We start from the raw sequence: 25299 nt of genomic DNA on the forward strand, positions 1-25299 counted from the left end.
TATTGAAGATGAAGTCAATATTACTTTCAAAAAAGCAAAAAGCCTAAAGGATATACTGAGTCACTCGCATTTTTCATTGAAAGCACCGAAAGAAGGACTATCACAATTATGGGACAGAACACCCCTTAAGGGAAACTACAAATGTGGAACATACATCAGTTGCCCACACTCTGAAAATGGAAAACAAAGCATTACTCTGCCAAATGGAAAACAACATAACATTGAGGACTCCATAAACTGCAACACAAAAATAGTGGTCTATGCTAAAAAATGCATTTGTAACAAAATGTATGTAGGAAGCACAATGAGGAAACTAAAAACAAGAATTCAAGAACACTTCAGAGCAATCAACAGAAATGACATAAGATACCCATTAGGATACCATCATCTGATAGAACATGCAAACCAGTCAAAAAATGAAATGAAGTTCTTTGGAATAGAACGAATAACTAAACAACAGAGAGGTGATAATAAGGAAAACATTCTCAGATCCCAAGAAGCATTTTGGATATGCACACTTGACAGTTGCCATACGGGTTTGAACACGGATGCTGAACTTATATATCTTCTCTAATAAAATGATTTGCAAAATTGTTCAGCCATAGAGAAACTTTGAAAACTAGTGACAAAAAATTGCAATATTTGTTGAAGTTGTCAAATGTACATGTTTATATATTCAGCAAAAATGAAATGTAAAAATTAAATTTGTATTTCGTTAGCACCTTAAAAAATGATGTGCCAAACCAATATAGAGTCCACAAACCTTAAAAAGGGAAAAAAACACCAATGCATTGTAACTTAAATGGGAAATAAAATAGTTCCCAATCCAAAATGGCGCACTCTCACATAAAAATAGACAAACAATGCAATTATGAAACATATTTAGTAAATTAAATAAGAAACACTAATATAACAGGAACGAAATTACCTAGATTAAAACCTGTAGAAAACTAATCATAAAAACAATAAACTTAAGAAATCCTAATCGGCCTGAACCAAAATGGAGGACTAGCGGTCACGTGGCAAAGAATATCACGTGACCGCGACTCAAAATGAAACCTAATACGGAAGAGAAACCACTAGCCCGTAGGTTATCAAGCCGTACTGTGATCCCGCATCTGAAAGGATCAACAAGAAAATCTGCAGGTAAGCGCAGCGACCTATCTTTTTGGCCCACGCAAATTTATCAGTGCACAAGCTAACTTAAAAAAATTACGCTATTTGAAGGAGGAATAACAGGAACAGAGAGCTGTTAACTTGGAGACTTATGTTCTCCTTTCCCCAGTTTAACAACCGTGAAACTGAAAGAAAGTGAGAGCAAGATACGCATACTCGGACAACTTTCTCACATGAACATAGCAGCAAACCTAGAAAAAACTGTTAAAGGCTGCATCTAAAAGTGAGTGCCCATTTAAATATTAGTTTCCTATATCTGTATGTATGGTCACTTTTCTCCATGTTTTTTCTTTACACAAATGCTATCTACAATGTTAGCAAGACACATTTGTTTTGGCCTAAGTTTTGGGAAGAAATATGTGTAGGTGCTTGAAACACAATAGAAGCCACAAGAGTGAAACTGTAAACTTTTTATTTCCAGACAAATGTTTATGAACTACAAAGCCGAAGAAAGGCTTCTGTTCCCTCTTGAAGAACTGTCTGACAAAAAAAGACAGAGAAACACGTGTCTAGGGTGTATGGATGTTAATCTAACTTGAAAAAAAAAATATATGAATAAATCAAAAAAAATCGTTTTTCTCTCTTCATTCACTAAAAAAGCAATGTGCTGAGTGTGCAATTCAATAGGTTTCTGTCTTTCCAAAAGACCACACATTGATTTGAGCAAGTAGGATTCAGTAGCCAAAAGCAAGATAGCATGGGCAGGTTCAAAAACTGCATCAAGCAGGAACTCCAGGTAAACACAGCTTATAGAACACTTTGTACTCCTCAGACTGAGCTTATGAAGCCATTCCAGCCAACACCCCAACAGGGTGGAACTGATTGAAGCCTAAATCAGCTGTGTCCAATTAAGCCCAGTCTAGGCTTCAGCACCTCACAGCAGTGGATTATAATTAAGGCCTTTCCCTCTATGGTAGCCTAGCCTACAGGAGCTTGTAAGAGGTGAATGCAATCAGGGTCTTTCCAGCTCATAGCAGGTACATGTATTTAGTATGCCTAATGTGGGCCTTTGCCTCCTGAACAGCATACATCTAACAGAAAGCATCAGCTGGTTTAACCCAAAACCTGGAATGGAACATGAATTTAGTTTGGTCCAAAACAGCAGAAGTAAATGTCATGGCTGTTTGTGGGTTTTGACATGGTAGTTATGCTATGAACAAAGTCTATAAATGGGTGCAAATAGCGGTACTGGGTAGCAGGCGGTTAGATTCCTAACAGGCACAATGAGGAAACTAATAAATACACAGTGCTAGTTCAGTACTGTTTCACAAATGTGTGTGAAGCCAAGAAAAAACATAACCCAAAGCATGAGTACAGTAAAAGGAGGGGCCTGTTCCAACTCTCCATTTGGCACATTAATTATTTTGCAGGATAATACATATATTTATTTATTGAGCATTTGTTTGGTGCCTATACAACACATGGTGTTTCAAGGCGCAACAAGGCAAAACAGGGAAGGCAGCAAGGGGAGTAAATCATGACAAAAACAGTAAATATACAAACGTGGTCATACTAGGCCTTGTGACATTTGGACGTGCAAGTGCAGTGAAGAGAAGTGCAGGAGATAGGAGGCTGGGGGGGTGAGGGAGCAAGGTATGGGCGCAAGCGCTGGTGAGAGCCCGGGAGGGAAGTGCCCTGGGAGGGCACCGCTGGCTAAGAGCTAGGACTGAGGAATGCCTAACGTGGAATGATCAGCCGCCAGGTGGGCCCTCACAGGGGCAGTGCTGGGGGGGTGCTGGTGTCGACTGGGCAGGGGCCTCTAACTCTCTGCTTGGTGAAGCGTTTGACAAGCAGAGAGTTGGAATTAGAGGAGCGGAGGTCTCTAGCAGGGAACTATTTAGGGAGAGAAAGTTGGAGATAGTGTTGTGCCGGGCCCCACAAAGCCTTGCGGATGATGCATGGGGTCTTGAATTTGATCCTCACAGCCACCAGGAGCCAGTGGAGAGATCTTAGGGCTGGAGAGATACGGTCACTGGGCTTGAGGCCATGGATAAATCTTACAGCCCTATTCTGGATTAGCTGAAGAGGGCGTAGTGAGGAAAGGGGGATATTGAGGAAGCGGCTATTGCAATAGACCAGAGCTCTGGAGACATTGAGCTTCTGAGGAAAGGTGAGAAAAGGGAGACTGCCTCTAAGGAGGGGAGGCTGGAATTGGGCCTTCTTGGCAAGGTTCAAGATGTGAGCGATGAAGGAGAGAAAGGAGTTGAAGATGAACCGGAGGTGGTGAGGGTAGAGGGCCCAAGAAAGGCGGCCAGAGGGTGTGTGGGGAGGGGGAGAACAGGGCACAGGTGTCCCAATAAGTAGGATCTCTGTCTTACTGGCATTAAGACATGTCGCTACCCACACACCATGCCTGGATAGTGGTCAGACAGTCAGGGATGAGAAAGGAGCAAGAGGAGATAGTAGAGGGAGGTTTGAAGGAAAGCGGTGTGTCATCAGCATACCACTGCAAATGAGGAGAGACGGAGGAGATCAGGTGAGCAAGAGGGGCGAGATAGATATTGAAGAACCATGGCAATAGCATAGAGCCCAGGGGGACGCCGCAGGTATCGAGTGAAGTGGTGGAGGAGAAAGGGCCCAGCTGCAACTGGGAGGGGCAGTTAGTGAGGAAAGAGTCCAGCCAATCATGTGCCTGGTCTGTGATGCCGAGGGTATCATGGAGGCATTTTATGAGGATGGAATGGTTGACCATGTCAAAAGCAGAGGAGAGATCGAGCAGAATGAGAACAGTAGATGAGTTAGTCAAGATTTGCAAGCATGTCTTCAGGGGTGTTCAGGAGCACAGTTTCGGTGCCTCTGGATGCCCGGAATCCAGATTGATGGTCACAGAGGCAACCAACAAGTTCAGTATGAAGGATCACTTTTGGGAGTGCCAACCTGTCCAAGAGTTTGCCCAGGAAGGGGGTGGTGGAAATAGAGCGATAGCTAGCCGGGCAGGAGGGGTCAGCAAACAGCTTTTTTCAGAGAGAGTGCACAAGTGAGTGCTTGAGGGAATGAGGGAACGACCCAGCGGTGAAGGATTGGTTACAGAAATCGGCAAGAGCTGGGGTGAGAGAGGAGATGTTGTCCTTAATGGTTCTGGAAGAGCAGGGGAGCACCTGCTTGGTTGAGACCTTCATAGAGCGGAAAACTTTAGAGACCTCATCATGTGCTATGGGCAAGAGGGAGGAGAGTGGGGGGGCGGAGGGAGGGGAGCCAAGGGAGGCAGGAGAGTAAGAGTGGTAGTGGAGGTGGGGATGATGGTGATTGAAAACAGGATGTCCTAAGTTTTAGATGTGAAATGGAGACCAAAGCCATGCAGAGAGCCTGAGAAGGAAGGAGAGAGAAGGAGACTGCAGTTGGGTTGGCTAGTTGCTTGCAGATTATGAAAAGTTCAGCCGTGTTGTTAGTGGCTCCAGAGATGCAGGCTTGGATGTGGGCCCTCTTCTTGGATAGAGAAACGATATTGCCTTTGAAGCAGGCCACGGGCCAGTTTGTCAGAAGATGAATCCGAGGTCTGCCACTTCCATTCAGCAACTCAGTACTTAAGTTTCAGAGATGCTAAATCGCACTTGGAGGCAGGTTTCAGATGGATCCTCATGACAGGGGCAAGTGTCAAAGGCGTTACAAATGGAGAGGTAAAGCTTAGCAAGGACGGAGTACGAGGGAGAGCCAGGATCCGGGGCTGGATGGGTGATGAAGGTGGAGGCAAAAGCAGCAACTGACACTCGCTTCATCGGCCGAATGACGGTGAAGGAGGCTTGCAGTGCAGGGGTCGGCTCAGACTAAAGGCCGATGGGTCCCAAGCGGGAGGACAGGCGAGAGTGGTCAGACCAGAAAGGGGGCAGGGGGTGGTGACCGGGTTAGAGATAGGGATGTCTTCAGAGATGAAGTCATCCCGAGTGTATCCAGCTGAGTGGGTCCGACGGCAACGAAGAATAGTGAGAGAGAGGGAGTCACAGAGGACACGCAACAGTGAGATGGCTGATTCAGGAGAGTTCAGGTGGATATTAAAGTCCCCGAGGAGGAGCTGTTTGGAAGAAGAGTTAAAAAGGGAGGAGGCGAGGACGGCCCAGTCAGAGAGAAAGAGTGATAGGGCCGGGGCCTCTGTAGATGGTAGTGAAGGTGAGGGAGGGAGTAGGAGGGACCCTAAGTCTACAGACGAGGAATTCAAAAGAGGAGTAGGATTGAGTAGGTATGATAGAAGTGGGGAAAATCAGGGCCACTTTACCTCTGGGCCGGTTGGGCCTGGGTTTGGAAAGGTGTTTGTAGCCCTCAGGAAGGAGTGTGTCAAGAGCAGTGACAGAGCAGGCATTAAACCAAGTCTCAGTAAGGACGAGACGTTGTATTCCTGTGCAGAAGGGCACTACTAGTAAGGAGGGTGGGTCTGCCTAGATGGTCACCAGAGAAATGTCAGCCAGGGCTCAAACTGGAGCCCCTCTTCCATTTCCATGCTGGCCTCTGGAGGTGGAGTGGGAGAGGAGAGGGATGTCAGAGTACAGAGGCCATGTGGGGCAGGTGTTTGTGATGTGATGCAAGTAAGTGTTTTTGTGTGTTGTATGTGGGACTTTGATGAGGAGAAATGAGCAGTGCAAATTTGAATGGAGGAGATAGCACAATCAGTCAACAACTTGCTCAGAACATGCTTACACCTGCTGGTAATGCCAGCAATCCGAGCAACCTGATAAGTTGCTCCCACCCACCTGGGTGCTAAGAGCTTGTTTTACATAGCTGCAGTTCCCTTGCATGCCACTGATATGCCTGTCCTATACATTACATTTGTAATTTGAGGTGCATTTGCACTACTGTTTTCACAGATTTAAATCTGCATGCAGTTGGCAACATTCTGTTCCCCAAATTAAAGCCATGTGCGTAATCTCGTTTAGATTCTGACTAGGTTCCTTTGTGTTTTATTGTAATCCCAAAATTACACAATCCACAAAAAGATTGAAAACTTTAACAATTGACTAGCTTTTATATGTCGGGAATTGACCCCACAGCAGCATCACCAGGACGCAGTCAACCTTTTTTCATGGACCTATTTTGAGATATATCCACGCCCCTTTGTATTTTCAGGTCCTGATGCTTAAATATGTATAATGCATTTCACATCTAAAGTAAAGCATATACATGGAGCCAGTTGCCAGGTGAATTCCAACAGTTACCCTCACTTACCAAGAGAATCCATGCTGTGTTTTATTTCAGAACTGTTCCATCATGTGAAAATTGATTCACCACCTATCGTTCTCTAATGCCGCGTGTGCAGCAGTAGTACAGTAAATAGAAAAAAAAATGCTAATAATAGACTACTTGAACTAGCAAGGTTGAATCTTGTTAGGAATGCAGCATGCAAGATACACACTCACTAAGTCTTTAGAATCATAATCTGGTCCTTACTTCAATCTCTCTCACTTTCTCCATCTCCCTGTCAATGCCATCAGACAAGGCATTGCAATTGCTGGGTTTGGATAATGCCCGCTCCCTCCCAAACTGCGAAGTTTGGCAAAAATAAGTAAAGAAAAAAAAATTAAAGTTATTAAGAAAACAAAAGGTCAATTATTGCCATACCGCACAGCCCAAATCGCTGGACAGATTAGGACCAGTTTGAAAATGAAGCATTGACTTGTGGCCTTTTTGTGGTTTGGGGTTATTCTGTCTAGTAGGTTTGTAAATATTTGATGGAGAAGGGGGTGCCCCCTTCTCCCCCCCAAAAATAGTTATGTCCCATGGTGCATTACAGGATCATGGTTTTCAAAATTAAAAAAAGGCACCATCTTTTTTATTTTTCCTCAATGCGAGAGCTAGCCGCAGCTATAGACTAAGATATCGGAAAACGAAAAACAGAAAAGAGCAATTTCCAGGTAAAAAAACATGCAAATGTCATCAGGCTAGATGTGTGGGGAGGGGGGACAAGAGGACACAAAGTAACATTTGGGAGTTGGAGGGGTCTAGGGACTGAGTTTGCAACACAAAGCTTTTCTGTAAACTCAGCTACAGCCGCGAATAGCTGACATCTCAAAGCAAACTGCGTCACAGAAACAGTGTGTTTTTGGGGTGATGGGAGAGGGCGGGGGGAGGTGAGGAGGCCATTTTGGAAGTGGGGGGAGCTGGTACAGATGATGGAGGCACTTGGTGAGGACAATAAAACTACACATAGCTGTGGCAATCTGTAGTACATATACTGGAAATAGGCATCCTGGACTCCCATCCATTCAGTAACTAGGACCGACCCTGCTTAGCTTCAAAACGAGGAAAGGGCCAGCCCCCTCAGGCCATGTTGCCTAATAAATGAGCACAAGTTACAGGACCACTAAGAGCACAGGGCCTGAGGGGGCCCGCCCCCTTCCTCGCTTTGAAGCTAAACAGGGTCGGTCCCGGTTACTACATGGATTGGAGAAAGTCCACAGTACTGGATGCCGTGTGTTTTAGTTTTATATATCTCATAACACACTAAGAAAACATGCAGCATCCACATTATTCTTTTTATACCGTCCTATTGTCAGTCCTTGAAAGTATTGTACTCTAAAGTTCAAGCTGTCATTAGGCCCACATCAAAAGAGCTCTGTCTCTGCCTATGGAGCTGTGACTACATGGAGAAATGCAAATCCAGCTTGTATGTATGAGGCAAACTAGAATAACTTTTTGATATATATATATTATGCCCCAAACTGGTTTAAATATCTTCTGTGTTCCCGCTGCTATTTGTGACATTTTATTTTGCCTTTTGCTGAATTGCATTCTGGTATTTGTAGTCTCCCAGTCAAGATGGGGGGGGGATAATGCCACAATTATACACTTTTTGCCTAACATAGTGCTATAAAGATGTATATGTTTGAATGACAATATAGTGTGTGTACTTTTCAAGTTATCTCTATAAAGCAGAGTATTGTTGAAAGCCAGACATGGAGGTGAGGTGGGGATTAGAAACACTAACCGTCTATGGCCAGTGCCCACGTCCTTTGGTGAAATGCATTAGTCTTGCCTTATACAATAGAGAAGATATGCTCTGTTTGGATGGTGCTTGTCTTCATATCTTTCTGGAATGGTATGGGATAATGTGTCTTTCAATGCAGACACCATCTGGAGGTGCTGATCAAGCGCACAATAGGGTAACTAGCATCCCTCCTTTACTCCCAGGCCATCCTTACTCTCAGGCACTTAACCTGACCGGACTTTGGAGTAATCTGGATTTACTTTGGCGCTGAATTACTTAAATTCAAATGTTGCTTTTTATTTTTGGCCGTCAGCCTGGACAATCTAAGTTTGAAATTCCTCCACTGTAAGGTCCCTTATGCTGCTGAGGCCAGTTTCCAAAATGGGCTGCTCATCCCCTTTAGAATGTGGATTATCTTTCAGCATCCTCTATGGAAATCCCATCACTCCAACTTGATGTCTGTCATCACTCCACATTCCCCCCCAGCCAGCCATCATCTTTGCTTAATTGGAATAAACCTAATCCTTTCTTATCTATGTGCAGTCTCTTTTATAATCAAAAACCCTCCCCTAATCTTGTGAGCTAGAGGAGATTCCCACTATCACAACACAATTGCTGTCATGCATTTTATGATCATGGAGTTAGATTATGGAGGTTCATGGACAAAATTGAAAGTTGTCTGGTCAAATGACAATATCAGAGGAAGAATGGAGTGATCTTCTTAGGGTAGGATTTAACGCAAGAATGGACACATGCTTACAGCAGATAAGGCAAAAAGTTATTGGAAGGATTTATTGGACTCCTGTGAAAATGTATAAGCTAAAATTGATGACTGATGATGTGTGCTGGAGTTGTGGTAGGGACAGGGGAACCCTATTACATTTATTTGGAGCTGCTGCAAGTACAGGTTTTCTGGAAAGAGGTTTTAGACAGAATAGACAGGATATTTAAGATAACTATGAATAGGTCAGCTGCTAATGTGATATTATTTCTACATAGAGGAAGATGCGTAATCACAAGGGAATACAATGCTTGGATTGATAAAGCTCTGGTGGTTGCGGTTAAGTTAATCCTTAGAGTTTGGAAGAGTAGAAAAAAACCTGTTATGGAACATTGGCTGGTAGAGATGCAAATATTGTCAAAATATGAGAAGGTGTCTTCAATAAATAAAGGTTGTGAGGACATGTAACTTTCATTGTGGAGTCCTTATAATAATCTATATGAGTGAATAATTTAGGGGATAACTTTTTCTTTTTTTTCTTCTTTTTTTTCATTGTTCTGTGTTACGTGTGTGTGAATTTATTGTATCACATTTCTTCATTTATTACATGGGATTTGAGATGAGCTATCGCTGTAAAGTTATTGGCTTATTGCATATGATTAAGTAGATTAAACAGTCAAATGTGATTATTCATTTGATTTAGCATATGAATGCACTCAACTGTCAAGGCTCTGAATTTCCCCTAAGAAGGGGGAAAGGCAGCGCTTGAGCAAAGTTACACCAGTCTTTATTGAAGGTTTTCAAAAGTCCAGGCATATTTTTGTATCTGTCCTGTTAATCCATCTCATGCCTTGGCCCTCTTGAGTGATGCAGCATTTGTATAGGCTTCCTTGTTCCTCTTTGCCTTATCTGACTAGATGGCCTCAGTTCTCAATGTCATCTGTAATGGGTACATTTGCTTTGAAGCCTGAATGATCACAACTCTTGCCTTAGTTTGAAACCTTTTAAAATGTTTTGCTCATTGAGCTTTCCAAGGTTGGAGCTGATTTTGCTCAGAGTTCAGAATTGGGTCACTTGAAATCAGCAAAATAAAATAAAGACTTAAATACACAGGTTTTTCAAATCACAACATATGTTCTTTTCAAATAGTGTTCATTGCTAATTAATTATTTCAAATTGGTTAAATGCGTCATTATGACTTTGTACAGTAACATAGACGGTCAAATAAATACACGATTTGCATTTGTGACTTTAAACCATGGGGGGTGCATTGGCATTTCACTCAACATGCCAGAACTGTGTGTTTTATGCATCTTCCTGCTTTTTCTCTGGCATTGGAAAAGTCCTGTCTCTGAATGTAATTTACTCAAAGTCCCTTTCTTTGCTTGTAGAGGCAAGTTGTGAAATCCGCCCTTTTGTACTGTAGATGCAAGAGGCATCCTAGATCTTCTGTTGCTACAGTTAAAGTTGATGACTGATCCTATTATTTTTATTATTGAGCTTGCTTTCATAAATGTTCAGAGTGAGTGTGAAATCGAAAGCAGTCAAACACTCTTTATCCATATAGCTTAGTCACATGCACCCCATTAGAAAGGAGCAGCACAGGTTTCTTTTAGCATCAGTTTGCTTTGGGGAATGGGTTTTAGCACCATTTTATTTTCAACGGTATGAAACAATTCTGTCTTGAATTTAACAGAGACACATGAGAGGGCGATTAAACAGCATAGATATTAGGAGGCCTCATTCTGAGTTTGTCAGTTATTCTGTGTTAAATCTGCTGATTTATCTCCATGAATCAGTCACGTTTACCTCCACTCGGTCATATGGACTTATATTGGGATTCCGAGCGTGGGTATGGCAGTGTTAGCACACATTTCTGGTGTCCATTGGACTTCATGGGGATTTTGGCAGATTTTCTGCAAGTGGTAATTCCACTACAGTAAATCTGCAGATCTTTGGTGTTAAAGTGAAGGATTTAACTGCAGCACCAGGCTGGAGGTCAATCCTCCACTTCACGGCTAAATTTGTTGTTTGGTGGTGTGGTAAAGGCAATAGTAATCCTGTTACTACCAAAAATGTGATGGTAACATAATTACTGCCCCTCTTTAACAGCACCGTCAAATGTAATGAGGCCCATTGTATTAGTTGAAAAACATTTTTGGGGGGGGGGTTAGAATGGGAATAGACAGGTGAGTTCTGTATTTATATGATAATATTGTGAAAATCATTTTGGTATGTTTTTATATTTTTTTTCTAATGTTCAAAATACATTTTGTATTTTCGCATTTATCGAGCTATGAGTTTTGAATGACCTCTGGATAATGAGATGTTAGAGTGCCCAAGTAACCAAGGGAAACATAATTGTACTAATTGCTGTATGTTAACTAGGTTACCTTTTTACCTGTAATAGGGTCCAGGTTTTCCCCTTTTGGTGTAGGAATTGGTTATTTAATAGAAGCAAACACAAGGTTAGAAAATGTAATGAGGTGCTTCAAAAAGTGGCATGAAATGAGTACTTACCATTACTGCAATCAAAGGACCTCATTGCCCTGAGCAGAAGTCTTTTTTTGTTGGTAGGGTAAATCATTGCACGGTTTACATACAGACTTAATTTATGTTAGTGACACAGAACACCTCTTGCATGTCCTTTTAAGCCAATTTCATAGTTCATTCATTTAAACCAAATGTGTATAATTTGCCAAGTAAATTCATTTCAAACCTCTGTAGTCTAGTAAGTTAAATATTACATTCAGAAAACCTCTTAAAATGAGTGCGTAAAATCAAGGTGGCATGTATAGTCTGTGCAATAGCATTCATTGAATCATTAGGACAGACTCGATAGACCGAAGTTGCTTTTGTGGTTTGACAAGAAATGTCACTAAGGTTTGCATATTTGCTTTTATTTCAGAGCCAAATGGTTTAAAAAAGAAAATAAACGGCACATGGGTCTTGGGTGAAACTGCAGAGGGTGCTAGTACCACAAATAATATATAAATACAGAGGGAACACGATTTAGTAGAATTGCTATGCTAAAATCAAGTTGGAATTACTACCTTCACTAGGCTTGCTCTTCGATGATGAGATCACTCCTTGTTTAGTTGCTAATAACTTTGTTGCATTTTCCAATGAATTATTTGTGGAACATTTTCAAAATAGTCCCCTCCTAAATGTTTTTTTGACTAAGAAAGAATGATTTTTGAGATATGCTTTTGTGTTTCCAGGAATCCGTTGGACTAGAAATCCCCATCACTAACCCTACACATGAAGCTCTTTATTTGAATGTGTTGGTCAAGGGCACAGGTCTTGCAGGAAACAGCAACTTTGTTCTAAGGCCAAAAGAAACTCTTTGCTACGTGGTAACATATTCACCAATTTCTACTGGTATCTCAGAGGGAAGGTGAGTAGTACAATCGATAATTAGTATGCATATAATTCTTTCTATAAAAAACATATCTCTAATGTTTAAATACCAAGTTTCACTATTTCTATACACAAAAAGGTATGGTGACAGAGAACATCCATGAACAAGCCTCATATCACTATTTCACAAATCTGATAAAATTCTATTTTAACATTTTGTTTCTCAATGACCTAAGTTTCACATCAGCTTGACAATAACAGAAGCACATTTGCAGATAGTCAGAAATCTGACCAGAGAGTATTTGTCTTTTTATATATTTAAAATTTGTTTGATACGGTTGACAGCGATTAATTTAGCAAAAATTAAATAAATGGGGTATGCTATGGTCTTTCATATCCATTATCGCAGAATTAAACACAAAAACCTGGACAAGAATAAGAAATGTGTACAATGGAATTTAAATGAAAGAGAAGTTGCTCAAATGCAAATCCTTGAATCCTCCTAAATTAAATATGAATCTGATTTGTGTTGCTTCACATGCAGGCAATACCATTATTTTCGTCTAGCCCCTGGTGGGCTGCAACATTATTTGTATATAGTCCCCCTTACTTTCAGAAGCGTAATCTTGAGTTAAATCCAAAATATGGCAATTATGGTTGCTAGCAAGAAAAACAAAGTTAGAAATGGCATGGGTCCTTTGATGAATCCGAAGGCTTTGACCCTTTTTCACTGGGGTAGCCACCCCCTTTGAGGCTAGGGAGGTGAGCCTGCATGGAAAAACACACCTTAAGGGTTTGGGAAAGCGTGACCGCACTGTAAGTGACATCCCTCAAGGGCACAAGGACTCCCATTCCCATGGGGAACTCCCGATACCTAAAGCATTATCTGCATACATAGGAATCAGAGAAACCGATGTTACATTCAGCTGTGGGACTCCAAATAATACTGGAAGGGCCCCTTGATGTTTGGCTCAATACAATGCTGGTCTCTCCATGGGTTTGACAGCTGAAAATAAACAACACACCCCTTTTTAGTCAAGGAGCGAGAATAAAGGTACGATAACCTTTAAATGGAGAAGGTGCACTATGCGGAGGTGAGGCTCCGATGTGAGCACGTCACTGAAGGATGGAGCCAGCTGTGGTGTGGAGAAAAGCAAGGGAGAGAGACACTGCTGACCTGGCAGAGAGCTGCACAGAGTCGGCGAGGTAAAGGCAAAGTAATGGAGGCCTTACCTCGAGGCATGACCATGCAGCAGACATTGTGGGCCCATTGCCCGATAACTGCTGCCAAAACCAGGATGCGCGGGAGGAATAAATCCTCGCTCTCAATGCAAGAGCCAAGGAAATAAGAAACGCTGAAACGAGCGAACCCATAACTGGCTTATGTACAGATTGGATGATGAGAAAGCCATAGGGAACTCCACCGCTACTGAGCAGACTCCACCTAGCGGGAGGAGCCTGCGACATAGAAAGTACCCAGGTTGCTCAGAATAGAGTGGGGCAGAGAGAAGAGAATGAAAAGGCAGGGAGGAAGGATTACCCTAACTCCATACCAGGGGCATAAAAGCCCTGAGAAAGAGAAAGAACAAAGTAACAATAAGGTTTACGGGAGCCCAAGAAACCTGAATAGTGTAAATGGCCAAACAGCTCATATAAAACCCTGCAAACCACAACAGGCATACAGAAAGAGGGGTAAGCAATACTCCAGGAAGATAAGTGAGAAAATGGGACAAAGAAACACAAGTGGTGGTAAGAGGGATCACCTATATCCCTCAGAAATAAGAGGAATCAAAGAGTTCAAGAAACCTGATTGTTTTAGACTTCCAGGCGGCACACAGAAACCACCTCAAGAGTTGAGAGAGACGCATAGCAAAAGGGGTTATCCATATCCCAGAGCGATAAGTGAGACATTGGGACAGAGGAACTCCAGGGTTATGTGAGCTTAAGATACCCAAATATTGTCATCACTTAAACGGCTCACAGAAACTACTGAGAACCAAGAGAGGCATATGGAAAGAGGGGTTACCAATACCAATGGGAGATAAGTGAGACATTGGGACAGAGAACCCCAGGGGAACTAGAGGGGCCCACTAAGACATCTGAAGAACAGATTTGAGAGGAACACAATGGCAACTTTGACTTTTGATCTTTTTAGGAACTTGAGATTTTATTTTGTAAACTTGAAGAAACTTTTGGCACTTTGACAGATGGTCAAGAACTGTTAAACCAGGGAGAACTGTTTCTATGGATAATCATTGGATCCAAAACCAGGAGGAATTTCCGGAAGCCCTGAGCGAGATCGGGGTGAACAACTCTAAGGGCAGGGCATATTGCTTAGTTTTTCTTTTATATTTTTTCTATGTGGTAGGGCCAGTTTAGAGGATAGGTTTGGCTGAGGACTTTCTCTTTATTTTGACTATTGACAAGCACCTTAGCATAGTTTGTTTGGAAGGGAGCTTCCCTTTTATCAATAGGGCTAGAAAGGCGTTTTCTTTTAAGTTAAATGAAACTCTTTGACAGTGCATCCTCTGGTCGAAGTCCTTTTTTCCAGCTCGCCAGAGTCCCCTGGTCAGTCATCCACAAGGTAAATGCTGTTTGTTTTGATAATACAGTGCTAATCGTACCTTTTATTGATTAGGAATTTGACAGTGTGACTAGTTCCATGAAGCCATTCTGTTCCTTCTAGTTTTTAACACAACCTAACCTTCTTCCCTTGTGTACTGAGAACATTGCTATGTGTTTGTACACTTGTAACTAGGTTGGCTTCTTTTACTCTGTGTGACTCAGTAAATCACTTTTCAAGAGAAATCACATTCCATTCCAATAGTTTTTCTAGAGTGCTGTTGGCATGCTGATAGATGTATTTTCCAAACTCTTTTGTCCCCTTTTTTCTTGGCATCCAAACTATTCCTCATCCTCCCAGTCCTACCCCTTTTCCTCTTTTGCTTCCCTTGTCCACCTTGCCTCCTCCTCCCTCCCCCACTTTGACTTCTGTCTCCTCCCTTACCCCTCCTCTTCGCGCTACCTATTTATGTTAGATACTAATGGTTCTTAAAGTCATACAGTTTTTACGTTCTTAAATCATATATAATTCTTGATGTGTTTAGTGCCTTTAAGTTTCACTAAACTACAATTGTGTTAACTGCTTTTGAAACTGTCATAATGCACACCACTTTAGTGGTGCTTGGAGCTCCTCGCTATATTTGTGTACTTGCTGTATGTTAATAATGGTGTAGCCAAAAACTAAGCATTGAACATGTATGTTTCTTTTTCTCATTTTGCAATATGTAAGCATGTGTATTTTGCTGCAACACAAGACAACTTAATTTTGTAAAGCAAAAGCTTGGAAAAGTGACCATCAACGCTGTAAATAGAATTTGGGCCATTTTTGGCTTTTGTGGCAACAGCTATGTGCATTCTGGGACTTGTAATTCAGTATGCACATACGGTGGGTTACTGCATCTAGTATAGAGCTCTATATGCACACAAATATTATACGTTTGATTGCACCTTATGGATGCAAAATCTGAATTGTGTATTTTGGAACAGTTAGCAAAATGTCTCTGTGGTCGTTCAACTGTTTCTCCATTTATTTAATTTTTGATTACTGCTATTTTCTCTTTTGTCAGTCCTCATGCTTGCCTGATGACAACTGGGGTGGAATTCCTGGGCTGCTGCATCAAATAGGTTCCTAGTGAAAGAAACAAGTGAAAGAGTATTTGTTAATGATGGATGGTTTGAGCTTCTTGGGATTTGGTGATTGTGATTGCATTGACTGTTTGTGACCACAAGTTCCGAGTTGTGATATTTCAGTAGAGTGTCAGTTTGAGGGCTGGTTGTATTGTTCTTTTCTTAATGGGATGAGGAATTGATCAATTGTCTTTTTAATTGTTAAATGTTTCTTGTCAAAGGAGAGATGATGTCTTTTCAAATTTCATGCACCTCCATCTGCATATTTTATTTTTGCTTTTCAACTAGGTTCATCTGCTCTTAAAAGAATGGTATCTCAAATGCCCCTCTTCATTCTCTCACCTGCTTTAAGGCAATTGTTCAGGTTGTTGTGCAACTGGCCATTGTCTGTGCGTCTGGCCCTTTTTTACTTGCGTCTCTTAGATTTGGTGTCTCCTTGCACTTGCTCCACACTCTGTGGCTTTTCATCTGGACTCCATAGTATGAACAGCTGATGTCTTGTTTATGTTGTTGATTATAGGATTCCTAATTGGCTGGGCCTCATCTCCTCCTCCCGGGGTAGTTGTCAGACTAATCGTGTTTGATTTACTCTGGAAGTGCCTAGATGTTACGTTTACAATTTCGCTATAAACCTCCATCCCTAATGCTTTCCCACTCTTTTCCATTATGGAATACATTTATCTCCTGCTAAATATTTCCAAATATAAATCCCCAAGGGGATTAGAGATTGAGATGTTCATTATTTGCTCTGTTTGTCTTTTTTCTTTATCCTCTCTCCCTTGTCATTCTTAAAGGTGTCCTGCATTGCCCCCTCCCCCACTCAATGCTGGACCATGGTGTTTATAGTACTTTTTGGTGGATTGCCTCTTACTGCTTATTGTTAAGGCCTTGTAAGGTGAATCCAATATGATTGCACTATTCCCATTGAAACGCAATCTGGATCATCCAAACCTTGAGAGGATTTATCAGCTATCATCTTCTGTACATGCTGTTTAAGCTTTTATGGGCTTAACAACTCTACAACACCCTGTTGACATTTGCCTGTTGATGAGTGAGTTAACACGTTGTTTGATAGAGCTACTTTTGGAAGGATTTGCTAGAATCTATTGGGCCTTGTTCATAGAGCCCATTGTCGATGAATGACATGGTAAATCTACCATTAAGTATGTAGTCTGCCACCTTCCTCACTCAACCCAAGCTTCTGAGTGCCACTCTATTGTAGTGGACTCAGCATAGAAGGTAGCTATGGAGTGAACACTCTACTTTCATTAGGGCTCAATATCCCTCTGCTTTCTCCATTTTATTTCTTTCTGCCTCCTCACACCGCAACTCTCCTCTAGCCCATTCTAGCCATTACTACCACAGTCTAGCCACTCTGCAAACCCAATCACCTAGAATCATTCCTACTTCACCAGAGAATCTCAGCAGTTGGATGGCGAGGGAGGTGGGGTTCCGGTGATCAGTATTTCTGACTGGTGCTTCATCAAGTGGAGTGGGAGCCTTTCCACTCACAATGACCCCTCCAACCAAACTGGTGCTTTCAATCGAGGCTATAAAAGGTATCAGGGTACCAGAGGAGGATGCTAGAGTCTAGATCCTATGTCACAAGATGCAGAGTCTAGGGAGGAGCTGACGCACTTCCTGCATGCTCAGAGCATGGGCACTGTCTGTCTGCTTCAGTCACCAAGACAATTCACTGTAATTCCTAGCAGAGCATGTTTTAATAATGTTTTTAACTACTTCAGTTGGACAATAATCGCCCATAAAGTGCTAGTTAATTTAGAGGCCAATCAACCACTAGTCTGTCGATATGCAAGCTATTTTCTGTGAGTGTTTTGGTGTTTTTTGGCTGTTTCCATCATGTAGAGTTCCCACCTTCTTTACTCTTTCCATAACTGAAGATGTATATGACATACTCTATTCTTCTCCTTGTCCATTTTAATGGGGGACACTATCCTCATGCCTCCCTTCTCCTGTGGCACACCACCCTTGACCCCCATCCCCTGTTCCATCTGTCATTGAGGGGGTATTGCCCCATAACACAACTCCACCTGCCTATCCTTCTGCATCCTTCTTACTTTTGCTGCAGCACTACATGGACTGGCCACCCTAGTGCTTCCTGCCACATACTGTGGAACCACTCCTATGCCCCCAAAAAAATACAAATGATGGGCTGCAGCCTCTTTTGAATCAGGAAAGTTTGGCTAGAGCTAGATGTCAGGTTTTTGTGGGGGAATCCCTTCCTCATAGACATCAATGGGGTCCATCTGTGAACTCATGTATCAAGATCCTTGCTCTCCCTGGGAATGCAGCAAGGGTCGTCTGCATATTCCCCGTTTACCTTTTCCGGGTGCAGCATCCACTAGCTCTGTGTTGCACCCTGCCCCATTGACCACCCTGCTGGCCATTTCCAGGGTGAAAGGGGGACCTCACCACTTTGATTGGATTCTATCTGCCAAGTTTCAGTTACGCACATAATATCCAGATCCATAATAAGCTGGTAAAGTTCATATTGGTGTTGGACCACCAAACATACATTAATGAGGTATGATTTGATTTGAGTTGGTTGGTGACTGGACTGTTGAGGAACTCATGGTGGCAACAGTAAAGACAGACACTGGTGATCACAGTTCAAGGATGTTTATTGAACAATAAGTGCAGGGTGGAAAAACGTCTAACCTAAACCTAACTCTAAATTGGGAGCAAGCGTCGACCATCAAATGAAAAATAAGGCAGTCCTGGTGGCGTTGTCAAATGAAAGGGGCCTATACTAAGAAACAGTTTTCTAACATTGAGGAACTTTGAGATATCATAGGCCTGTACCTTCGCGACCAAATCAGGGTTGCTTGGTGATTATTAGCCTTTTTAGGGTTTTTTTCTTTTGTGGTTGGTTCTTTATCACATGAGTGCAGGTCACTACGGAGACACTGAGTTCCTCTACTCCGTTTGTAAACTGTAGGAAAAGTTGCAACTGTGCCTGCACTTATTTGCGCCAAGATAAATTACTGGTGTATTTCCTTTTGCTATGAATGACAAATCCAAAAGTTCTGTTGTATTTGATAAAGTTTTTTATTTTGAATTTTCAGCCCCTCTTGGATGACACGTGTTTCGGCGAACAACCTGCGCCTTTTTTCAAATCCGGGCCTTTAATGTGTCATTACGGTTCACACAAAGAATAATGTTCTTGTTGTAAATGAAGCACTTTTAGTCTTGGGCTCAATCCCACCTGAAAATTCTGATGCTCGCGCTAGTAATTTATCTTGGCGCAAATAAGTGCAGGCACAGTTGCAACTTTTTATACTAAGAAACATATTGCCAAACCTTACAACTATACAAAATAAGGGTGTGGGATGGTTTTCAAGAAAAGATATGGCAGGATGCGGTCGCCTGGAACTCCCTTGCCCACGTTTTATGCACTGGGTGAGATGGGAGCTTTGAGTACAGCACCCACTCCAGCTTTCCGAGCACAATTTAACAGTTCCAATGGCAGCAACCAGGACTGTTGATGGCCAAGTCTTGTTCCTCTTGGAAATCTCTTGCATTCGAGAGCCTGATGTATTCACTTACAAAACAAACCCACAAAAGAGTTATTTTCTGCAGTTCACGTTGGGTGATGGTTTCACCCTTGGGTCCCCCTCTTCTGGGCACTGACCCTTTTCCATTGTATTTCGCAAAGTCAAATAATAGTTCCTTCTCTTATTGGGTTTCGGGTGATGATTTCACCCCTGGATCACCCTCGCTCGGCTCGGACCCGTCTCGACGATTGACCTCCCTCCGCTGGGTTCATGATGGCTTTCAACAAATCTTCTGCTATAGTTCTCATATAAAGTCTTTTCAACAGTTCACTGTGAACCTCCATTTCTCGGGTTCACGTGATCAGGGTGATAATGGCTCACCCCTGTGTCCCCTTCTTCTGGGTGCAGACCCCTCTCAATTCTCAATAACTTTTTAAACAGTTCTGGTGGACGTTCCTTGGCTGGGTTTACCTTTGTCAACACACTGTTTCTCGTGACTTTAGACTTTGCCCCCTTCTCGTTAGAGCCCCTATTTTGAGTTCACTCTTGCCAATTTCATATTTACTTTCAATGTTCACGGGGTGCACTTCCCATTCTCAGGTAGATCAAAGTCTTTCGATTGAACAGGGATTTTGCTAGACCTCCTGTATGACCACTTTGAACTCTTCTGCAGGCTCTCCTATGGCTTTCTGGTTTCTGTAGTTTTACTCAGACAAAGATGGACCAGAGTGTCTCTGAACAAAGCCCACATGGTGTTGGTTCCCTCTGCAGCTGGTCTCCCCTCAACAGTTTTACAGTTCTTTGTACTCAATTCAATTTGCCACTTTCATTTACCACAGCCCGGTTCTTATTGGCTCTCCCCTCAACTCACCGGCTGTGATGAACCGCTTGGCTTTCCTCTTTACTGGAGTCAAGGCCGGTACCACGGTAGCAGGATTATCCCTCGCTCCCGCTTATCTGCGTCGACACGATGTGTGTACCATTGACATCTGTTGCCAGACACTTGAGCTATTGTTTGCGGTCTTAGGCTCTCTTCCTCGAAGGTTCCACGGGCCTGAAACGAAAAGAAAAAGGTCACTTCTCTCCTCGCCACCCTCTCGTTTCCCGCCGTCGATTTCCTTCTATTGAACTGCTGCGCCTGGTTAGCCGTCTTGTTGTGCTGTCTGCCCTGCTCGTACAGTGCTCTTTTGCTCCACCTTTTATCACTGTGGGGAAAGGAAAGGGCCGTCGGGTTTGTTTGATTTTGGTCAATTGCCTGACCTTGCCTGACCCTGGTATTGGGTCATGTCCGGTAAACAGGTTTAACATTATTCTGTTTACATTGCAGAGATGTGTTTTCGGGTAGAAAAAGGATGGTGATGCAGTTCTTGAACATTCTGCAGGATAGGTGGGGGAAAAGGTGTTGTAGGAAATGGTAGCATTCTTGATAAGGTTCTTGATGAACTCAGAAGGGTGCAATTGGTAGGTTTTTTGAGACAACCAGGAATGACCTGGATTATTATTATGAAATAAACAAGGGGAATTGTGGGGACAGTATTTTTTTTATCAGAGCAGGTTGGGAGTGCGGGAAGTAATCATTAGAGGGACGGGAAGAAGAAGATTGGGAGTATTCGGATAGGGAACAGGAAAGTAGGGATTCTGACAGAGATGTTTACTAAAAGTAATGGGGTGTGGGATCCTAGGGGCCGTGTTACATATGGATGGAGATGGTAGATCTGGGGAAGATAGATTCAATTGGAGGAAGGTGGGTAAATGTATTGTACAAAGGCCTTGGGTATACCATCCTCCTCTCCTTCTTCCCCTGTACAATACTGCGTCTCACCTTGGGCAATTCCGCGAGCATAATCCCAGACTCCCCAACCCAGGTGATCCTTCCTCGCTCGTCCACTCCCAGGGTTGGGCTCTGAGATTGCCAGCCCTTCCCTGGCCACCTGAATAAGGGATTTTCAAGGTCTACTCGGTAGAATACCCTCCGGTTTCTCACAACTGGATATTCAAGACTTATTTTGTACTATCTGTTTTTGTTTAAGGTTTTATAGGGCTTCAATTGCCGGGCCCAGGAAGGAGAGATCTTTATGTATCAATAATGATGAGGGGATTTAGAGGTACAGGTTCAGAGTGTTTCTGCATCACTTGTGGCTTGGATTGGAATAGACTGTGTTGCCACTGGTGCACCAATGGTAAGACCTACTGTGTGCATCCACGCAGTAGACACAATGTTATGGTATCCTCTGACCGGCATGCTGGAAGGCTACACTTTGGAGAGGAAGTATAAAGTATAAATACAGTCAGAGCCCAGGTCACCAATCTTAGCTACAAAGACACAACAGTGCGTTTATGCAAACTCTTTACGTAATGCCAGAACAAGAAAAAGAGTTAAGAATTAAAACAAGCAACTAAAATAATGGTATTACAATTGATTAAAAGCAGACAAGCATGCTGTGGAGAGTGACGGCTTACTGTTGCTGTACCCTGTGTTTTCCCTAAATTCTAAGTCTGGCAGATCATCTGATTGGTGTTTGATAAACATCACTAAGTCGACCTGCAAGCCCAAATCCAATTCGAACCTCTGGTGGATCAGCATCAAATGTCTAAATGTTTTTATTCATACAATTATTCATACAAATGGAGGGCAAAAACTTAATTTAGCACTGTGGGGAAGGGAGTGTCCCGATAGGGCCGTGCAGCATGTTTCTTAAAGTGGAGAAGAGCATTATTGTTTTACTAACTTTTTTAGATCAACCATGGAGGATGGATGACAGTGGGACATTAGGTTTTTTAGTAGGGTGAGTGAGTGAGGCGATTATACTGTTTCTGAGTTAATCTATGTGACGAGGTCCCTTGCTGCAGGGCGACACACAGGGCAGAATCCCTCCCCAAGCCAGTGGATGAAATGCCCAGGGATATATCGGGAAGATCCTCTTGTCACCCTCCCTTGGCCCCATCACATGACTGGACATTTGCAGAACCACCCTGTGTGTACCACCTTCCCAACTAAGAGACTGACTCCGTAGGCAGATCCAAATTCCTAGAGAGGAAAACAAATGTTTCACTTTAACCAGGGTCATTTTCTTTCACACAATATTAATACTGTCTGTTTGATACTGCCACAATCCAACCAGTGCTGTTTGGGAAGATACTACATTCGCACCCTGGGACGGGCACTCAGCCAATCAAGTTGTTGGAACAGCGGGTGAGAAATACGTGGGAGTCTCCCCCGTTGCCCCCCCATCCTCCCCTCACTCCCCCACAAAACAAAACATACCTTTTACCCATCCCCTTCCTCCCTTCCCGCTTACTTGCTGGACCCGAGCTTTCTGCTCGGTCGAGGCGCTCCTACCGCCATAGAAATGGAAAAGAGTCCTAGCCGCCATAGGAAAAGGGACTATCTTTTGTTTGTCTTATTAGGAGGTTGGCATCAAGCAATAGGCACAGCCCATCTCCCGGAAAAAAGAATTAAACTATTTGCACCCTTGGCAAACCCTCTCTGGTACATGAGCGAGAGAAGAGAACCTGGTAAGCATCAAGAATAGAAGCCAGAAAAAACTAAAGCAGTTACCAGCAGAAACGAAGCTCCTGCAGTAACCACACTCGAGCTGTTAAAGGGAGAGACGCTGACTCCAGCCTTGCAGCACCACCAAATAACTGCACAACGAGCAAGACCAGCAGAAGCTGCCAGTAGTCTTGTAACAAAAGGCAATCCACTACACCACCATGGACTTAAAAGGGACTGGTTGCCTGGAATTACCAAAGGGTTCTCTGCCAATGTGACTCAGAGAACAAACTTTGACAGAGATTTTCCACCACTGTCAGATCTTCTGGATGGCAAGCCAGCGCCGAGAAAGTAGGTGGGGCAGAATTGCATTTTTAAGTGTTTTTGCATGCATACACGCCTGGGGAGATGAAGGCATCGAAGAGATTGGATAGGGGCAGCTGACTAATCCTTACCAGAAGGAGGATGTACAAGCCAGGTTAAGGAAACCGGCAGTGTGGGTGAATCAGGTGCGGTCCGATGATGAGATGGATGGCACCCAAGAGACCAGTAGGAATGAAGGCGCCCATTCCCCGACCCAGTATTCAAAACTCAGAATAATGGACACACCCCAGTAGGGAATGAGACCAGGAGATAGATTGCAAGTAGAATAAAGTTTTATATAAGATAAATTGTGCACGCAGACAACTCTACTGCCCGGAGTGTGCTCTGCCAAACATTACAAGGGCATAAGATGGAAAATCGTCATTGATGACGCCACGTTACAAGTACACAATTCTACAATACAATTGGGTTGAGTCATTAGTACATTATAGATGTTTAGGTGATAACCACGAAGGATTGGCTGTTGCTTGGGCATCACTCCCGTAGCACATGGGTCAGCTGGGCTCATCTACGTGGGGTGAAGGTTGTGTTAGCAAAGATGATACATTCCCTGTCTAGCTAATCTACAATGACAGGATCTGACAGCATGAGACAAATGGCAATCCTTAAAGTCTGGCAGGAATGAGAGTGCTTCTCAGAGTTCACTGACAAGTTCTAGGTACACATTTTACCCTCTGCACCCCAGTACCCATAAACCTAAAGTCCCCCGACCCAGGTGCCCATCTTGGGGGTTTTTATCTACCTGATGCCTCATGATACGAATAGACAAGTTTTAAGTTTAGGAAAAATATATTAGTGTCTGGGGTCCGGGCTCAAGTGGGTGTCCTTGTTTGGTCAACATGAGAGTTCAAATGTGTGTCTATATCAAAGAGCAGAGGGGCATGGGTCTGGTGAACTGCAGCTTGGCAGGGTGGGGGTCGAAAGGGACATGGGCAGGTTAGTGGAGATGAATGGGCACTCAGGGGCAGGGGGCATGTTCTGGTCTCACCTGGCGTAGTGAGCTCATCTGTTCTGGGAAGGCACTAAAGGTTGCAACAATGAATGGCTTAACTTCCGTGAGAACAGGGTTTGTGCGAAGCTAGTAGGAGGCAGTGGGGTGGGGGCCCGGGCTGGCGGTGTGAGGCAGAGGGAGAGACAGGCTTTTAGAGATCATTTTTGGGCATAGCAAAATATGGCATGTATTGTGCCACAAATGGAGTCTCTGGGTCTCGACAAAGCTTGGTTATGTGATTGACTTGTGTTAGTAATTAGAGGATAATAATGCGGATCACGCTTAAGTGGGAAGAGGGACGTCTTCCCCCTCCAGCATAGGTGTGATCTGATCATGCAGGAATGGTGAGAGGGGCGGAAAAGACCACCTCTCCCCCAACAGGAGGAAGGCGGGAGTGGCAGATTGTGGAGAAGAGTTTTGGAACAGTTAAAACATTGCCTTTAGAGTGATAGTGGTTCTTTAGAGTGAGTGTGCATGAGTGTGGGACCATTTGTGCATAGAGCACAGTATAGGAAGGGAATGTCAAAAGGATGGTACAAAGTGAAAGGAAGGTGAGTGGGTAGTAGTGTGGGATGGGGAGTAGTAGTTTGGGCAGAGGAGTAGTGTGGGAGAAAAAAGAGTGGTGGTGGTGTGGGAGGAGGAGTAGTGGAGGTGTCGGAGGAGTAGTTGTTTAGTGTTGGAATGGTGGTGTGGGAGAGGGAGTATGGTGGGGGTCTTGAGGGGGTGTGGTGGTGTGGAAGGGGGAACAGTATTGTAGGAGGATGTGGAGGAGTTGTGTGGGATGAGAATTATTGTGGGAGGAGGAGTAGCAATTTTGGAGGACTGGTGGTGTGGGAGGAGTTGAGGGCAGAGGTAGTAGAGTAGAAGCATTGACGAAGGAGTAAACATCAAAGGGTGGAGACAGGGGAGAGGAATGAAGTATCAGAGGGGCAGGAAGTTTGGTGGGGAGGAGCAGGTAGAGTAGAAGGGAGAGGTAAACGTCGATATGAGTGGAACCAGGTACATTTTACCGAGTAGCTGCAAGGCACAAACCCAAACTTTCCCCATTGGAACACT

General features: G+C 43.3%; 1 protein-coding gene across 1 annotated transcript in view; it reads left to right on the plus strand.

Moving 5' to 3' along the window:
• Positions 1–25299, plus strand: part of CFAP47 (cilia and flagella associated protein 47) — a 3369192-nt gene that overhangs the window by 2298255 nt on the left and 1045638 nt on the right. The window contains exon 52 of the mRNA XM_069639370.1: positions 12032–12207. Coding sequence (XP_069495471.1) covers positions 12032–12207 — 176 coding nt within the window. The remainder of the gene's footprint in view (positions 1–12031; positions 12208–25299) is intronic.

This window comes from Ambystoma mexicanum, chromosome 7q, assembly GCF_040938575.1.
Source record: "Ambystoma mexicanum isolate Mex_15411 chromosome 7q, UKY_AmexF1_1, whole genome shotgun sequence".
NCBI classification, from domain to species: Eukaryota; Metazoa; Chordata; class Amphibia; order Caudata; family Ambystomatidae; genus Ambystoma; species Ambystoma mexicanum.